This window comes from Haliaeetus leucocephalus, unplaced genomic scaffold (genome assembly GCF_000737465.1).
Source record: "Haliaeetus leucocephalus isolate CR32 unplaced genomic scaffold, Haliaeetus_leucocephalus-4.0 Scaffold636, whole genome shotgun sequence".
Lineage (NCBI taxonomy): Eukaryota > Metazoa > Chordata > Aves > Accipitriformes > Accipitridae > Haliaeetus > Haliaeetus leucocephalus.
Window position 1 is genome coordinate 2,482,747 of NW_010973072.1, and position 6,000 is coordinate 2,488,746.

Consider the following 6,000-nt stretch of genomic DNA (forward strand, 5'->3'; position numbering starts at 1 on the left):
CCGAGCCAAGTCTCACTCGTTCAGTTGCTTTTTTGTGAAATTTAGTGATAATTGTCAGTACAAGAATTTCAGTCCTTTAAGGTTATTCTGGTTGAAGACTCAACACATATGGGTCTGAAGAAGAAGCAATTTTATTACTTGATTGTTCAATTATAATCAAAGCTAGTGAAGAATGGATAATATTGTGGAAAAGTTAGAAGTATGAGCTTGCCAGCGATACATACACTTTGCTTGTAATATGGGAAGTAATGGGGGATTAGATCAGAGTTAGATTTAGCTGACGTAATACCAGATTTTTAACTTTTCTTTTTATAGTTCTTAAACAGATTCATCACTTTCTATAGTTCTTCTAGCGATACGTAGACTCTAAAAAATGGGGGGAAATGATAATGATCAGAAAAATATGTGCATCAAATTCCTGATAAATAAAAATCACATTTAAAATTCTCCTTCTATAGTTCTCAAATCACTTGAGGAAATTGTGTTAACTTGGTTCATATTTTATACTGTGAATTTTTCCTTATTAATGCTGTTATTAAACCCTATAGTATATATATTATTAAGGAGCTTCCAAATGTCTCCAGTATCAGAGCTCCACTGTCTGTCCTAGGTGTGTATGGAAATACAGCCGTAGTGCCAAAGAGCTCAAAACCCTAAAATGGTAATTACAAGTAGAGAAGCATATACTTTCCCTATTTTTAGAGACTTCAGCGATACCTACGACTGATGAATTAAAAAGAGAGCTTCAGTTTCAAAGGCCCTACTAAAATAAATCTCACAATCAATTACCATTTTGAATTCTCTTTTTTTTTAACCTGTGCAGTGGACAACAACTTGTCCTTTTAAGTAGTATTTTAGCAATTTTAAACCCTGCACTAAAAATGATTGAAGAAATTGAGATATAGCATGAGTAAAGAAGAACATACCATATACTGAGCTTTTAGTGGATAGCTTACAGCTACATGTACAGATGTTAGCATGGCTACACTGGTTTTTTTCCTCAGTTTTTTTCCCAGTAAGTTGTTAGTCCACCTACTTATAGAACCAGTGCCAGTATGGTACAAAATGCTAGCAAGTGTTATTTTTTTTCCTGTTATATCCTGAATACTTTTTCTAGATATACTGGAAAAGAGTGGAACTTACCTTGTTCTAATTAGCGATGCATCAAAATTTTTCATCAGATATGTTCTTAGACAAGAATTTGAGAGTGCACCTATTGGTTTTGATACATTGGTTTAGCATTCTGTAAAATACACAGATAATCGCATTGACTATTAATTTATTCAAAATAGTTTTCCATTTGCATGTCCTAAATTTTAGTAAATTGTTTACCTAGAATGATTATTTCCAGTGTAAATTATCACAAAGTATTTAAATGCCACTAATTTTAATGAGAAATAAGCATGCTGGCATAATAGTGAATAAATGAACCAATGACTATGTGACTGAACTAGCTTACTGATTTTCAGTGTGACAATATAGTTTAAATCCTTCTTACTATTTTCAGCATGGAAATCAGAATCTATTCTGCTAACCTTCTGAGCTTCTAAATTTGGTGTCATGCAAGGGCGTGTTTAAAAATTAGCATTTAAAAAGAAACCCACTTGCTTTAAGTTTAAGCTGACACTGTTCCTTTCCTCTGTGGAAATGAAATTTATTAATCATAATAAAACCATCATATTCTGAAGGTAGAGGTCACCCTGAGGAGAAAAAAAAGTCTATTCATCACAGAGGAATTTCAATGCGTTTTTCTCCCAGATAATATCTGAGCATGTATTCTCTCCCCTTTGGAAATATATTCTTCCATGTTTGTGCTTACATATGTCAAGTGTGTTTAGGAGGGTGCAAGAATGAGAATTTTTCAATTGAATTTTATATACTTCATTTTCTTTTACAGAAGACTTGGAAGAATGCTTTTTACATTTTATTTTATTTTATGTTTACATTGCACACATTCATTCAAGTGGAATTTCAATATCCTGTAAAAGAAAAGGAAGAAGTGTTTCTTATTTTAACAGGAATATAGGCATTGCTAATTCTGAAATACCATTTTTTATGTTAATAACACAGTACAAACTTCACCATTATCATAATATAAATGTAACACATTCTTTTTAAGGAACAAGGATTAACTTAGGTCATACTTCACGTTAGGACTACTTCACAACTCTTTCGTTTTAAGGAAGAAACATGGTTTACGCAGTAGGATGAAAAAAGTCATGTAAAGCACTGACAATAAGTTATTACTACTTTGGCAAAAGAGTAATAAAAATGTACTCAGAAGTAAATACTGGGTTGAAACAGTAATTTTTTCTTTCTTTTGAAATTGCTTAATGTGTTTGTTTAGCCATATTTTCCTCTTAGTTGTCCAGATTTCTGTAAAATATTGCTATAATACTGTTAGCAACATGTTTTATTACATCACTGTTGTAAACTTGCTAGTTACTTCAGTAGTTGGGTTAAATATAGTAATAATTTAATAAAGCCTGAGCACTATGTATTTGGGCTTGTATCTTCCTTACAAGTGGTCCTTGCATTTAGGCCACTTAATCCCCTGCCATGGGTGACCTGTTAGACTTTCAGTTTCGTGGGGCACTGTGACATAGTCAAGGATCCTGCAGGAATGGGATGCAGTATGGAGTCAAAATGCAGCCCTACTGCAGGAAATGGATCACAGCAGTGGAACAAAAAAACTCACAAAGACCCAGTGTAGTTAATGGTTTACACTAGGCCAAAACTAATGGAATTCTTACAGATCTAAATTTACAGTCCTTGCTCAGTATTGCAGTGATACCAGTTAATCGGAAAAAACAAAAAAATTTGAAAATATACTGATTCCCATTGCTTTAAAAATAATAGCCATGACATTAAAGCATGTATAATATTAGTACATGTAATTCTTCCTCCATGTTACTAGGGACATGAGGGAAATTTATAGTGCTGGAAACAAGTTAGCTTTAAATTAGTCATTTTCCCTTTCTAGATGTTTTCTTACTGTTTGAATGAAATTTGGCTTGAGAGAATTAAAATTATAATGATGTTTAAAATGGATTCTCAGACTTATAAAATGGGCATACAGAGGAAAGTAAGATGTCTTCTTCACTTCAATGTAGATGAACAAGACATAAGAGATTCTGTTATGGCTACTATCAAAGCTAAGTATCTTAAATCTCTAAATATTATAATGTTTGCATCCTAATGCGGAGGGTTACCAAGGCTGAGGTTTATGGAAGTTCTTCCAACCAAAGAGGCTGCAGAGTACGGGGTCAGTGTCAAATCTGCTTAAAGAACTCTAACGCCCCCTTTCCAACTCAAAAGATCACCAAGTGTCATTTATCCAACATAGGCCGGTGTGAGCTATTGTTCCTTCCATTTTTTCTTCAGTGGGAACTGCCTCGTTTCTTTGCTGTTAACTGCATTGGATAATTCCCAAAGATAGATATTCCTGGATAACAAGTATTTAAATGGAATTGATATATAAATTTAATCCTTCACTCATCAATATATTGGATATAAAAGAGGAACTAATAGGTTTTCTACAAGTCTTTTACACATTTTTCCTGCGTTTAAGACCATGTCTTAAAGAAGGTGGTTGCACAACACGCTGCTTCCCCTGAATGTTCATGTATACCTTTAATAGGTGTGAGGACTTCTCTGCCCAAATCTAAAGTAAACATAGCTGTGGGGTTGAGATATGGAGCCCACATTCATGAACTTGTGGTACTTTCATAGCTTTAATGGATTAACTCCTTTTTTAATGTATTATCCCTTAATAGAAAGTTGAATTTATTAAGTAAACGAGACAATACAATGGAAGGCATTCAGCTGCCATGGTTGTACTTTGTAGTAAAACATCCAGATTTTGCCATAGAATACTTTATAAGAACATAGGTACACTTTACATTTGCTCAAAATACCAGACTCTGTTGCTGGAAAAAAAATGGCTTATTCACTATACCGAATATCAACCAATGTACACTTTGAAGTTTGTACTTACTGAACTTTTTTCTACTTTTTTTTTTTTTTTTCATCAAGATGTGTGGTTATATATCCTTGGAAAAGGAAAAGCATATAACGTCTGCAAATCTGTGACCCTAGGCTTGGTCAGAGAGTAAGAGACATTTATGTAAAGTCTCTGCCTTTTCAGTCCTGAACCCTTTTGCCTTTAGGTAGCACAGGTGTCCCAGGAGGTGGTTTACTGGGATTTCCATACAAAATGAATCCCTCATATTCTTGCAAATGTTGTCTCAGTGAAATGGAGAATTAAAGACTATCTTGTCTATGGTAATTACTGCTCCTTCCTTGAAGGTATCACTGGGTGGGTAGATAGAAATGTCTAGTTCAGATAATTTGGACCTCTTCTCTACCTCACATCCAGGACCCACAGTAGTGGGTGGCGGAGGATTGCATATGCCATGGCAACATTCCTTTCTCAGCTTTCCCTCAGCTGATTTTCTAGGAATCGGCTGATCAGATTCCGCTTGTGGAGGAGCAAATACATGATAATAAAATAGGACAACAGTCCTCTTTTCAAAAAACGTAAGTTTGTACTTGTATCTGAAAAATAAGGTAGTTACACAGAATGAGACCAGTCTGGGGTTACTGTTCACGTAAGGCTAAAAGATTATGATTTTTTTTTGAGATAGAGAGATATCAAGAGTATTATTAAAACTTGTTTACTACATTAGCCCTCATATGCAAGACACCACTATAATTTCAAGATTGCTTTTGTTGTTATATGTGACACCTGAGATCAAATGGAAATTCTTTGATTACAGAAAAATGTTAGACACAGTCAGTGAAACCTGTATCTAGTTGACATGTCCATCTCACAACCAGTAACTGCATTCAGACTCGGACTGTGAAGCAAAGCTATGTATTTCATGGTGAAGAGGAGGACTGGGCCAGCAAATCGACCAGGTGTACATGTAAAGAAGCTTTGAAGTAGTTTCAACTATAAGGATTTTGTATGGGGAGAAATGACAAAAATCTGATTTTCACTTCACTGTCTTTGCCTGGTTGTAGCAGGAACTTGGCCTGAAAATTGAGACTTCAGCTGTGCAAGTATCATGGCTTAGAATGACACTCTGTCTCTTCTATAGAAAGACCAGGAACATGCAATAAGCATGTTCCTTAAAATCAAGTGCCTGCCATTGTCCTACAGCCTCTCTCCTTACCCTGATGCTGATTCTTAATAGTCTAGTAAAGCTGATTATACATTTATTGTCATTTGTAACCTTAACATTTCCCAACGGATATTGCTTTTGAAACTGCAAAGTGAGTTTATTTGTAATGGATTTGGATAGAATGGAGTATTTCATTGCAACCATTTTTGTTAATATTGGTAATATCTGGTTTTAACTTTTTTTTTTTTCCATTAATCTTCAACTTTATTTTCTTTTCAGTTACGGACGAGTTTATGCTGCAGACCCCTACCACCACACACTTGCTCCAGCAGCCACCTACGGCGTTGGTGCCGTGGTAAGTGATCATTTCCTCCTCTTCCTCATCACTGTCTTCCCCATCTCCCCACGCTCCACTCTCTGCTTGGATCTTAGCACAGTTGACATCTTCTCACTTTTAGTTAATTGAATTTGTCTCTTGTGCTAACGGCAGCTAAAATGCCACATTAATCCTCCCAGTAAACTTGATAAATGTCTTAATTTCTTGGCAATGTACTGCATGTAAGTTATTATATTTCTAATTTTGCAAGTACCACCTAGCTGAGCACTTACCTTAATGGAATAATTAGTCATTTTGATAATTAAATCCATCACTAAGGGAATGCATTGTCAATGCAGAACATATTTTCTTTTTTTTGCCTTGCATTTACATAGCCCCCAGGTTCAAGTCACACCAAAGATTATAATATAAGAGCTGTGCCAAAGATTTCAGGCTTCTTCTGTCAGTCAGCGCAAAACTTGACTGCTTTTGTCTCCCTCTTCTTGATTATAATTAATATCTAAAATGGTAGCTGCCTGGCCCCCTCCCCTTCCCCCA

The 6,000-nt window shown here is 35.2% G+C and overlaps 1 protein-coding gene across 2 annotated transcripts in view; it reads left to right on the forward strand.

Annotated features, from left to right (window-relative positions):
* RBFOX1 (RNA binding protein, fox-1 homolog (C. elegans) 1) overlaps positions 1–6,000 on the forward strand; it is a 293,981-nt gene that overhangs the window by 284,518 nt on the left and 3,463 nt on the right. For both annotated transcript variants that reach the window (XM_010578434.1, XM_010578433.1), the window contains one exon: positions 5,406–5,481. In XM_010578434.1, the coding sequence (XP_010576736.1) occupies positions 5,406–5,481 (76 nt within the window). The remainder of the gene's footprint in view (positions 1–5,405; positions 5,482–6,000) is intronic.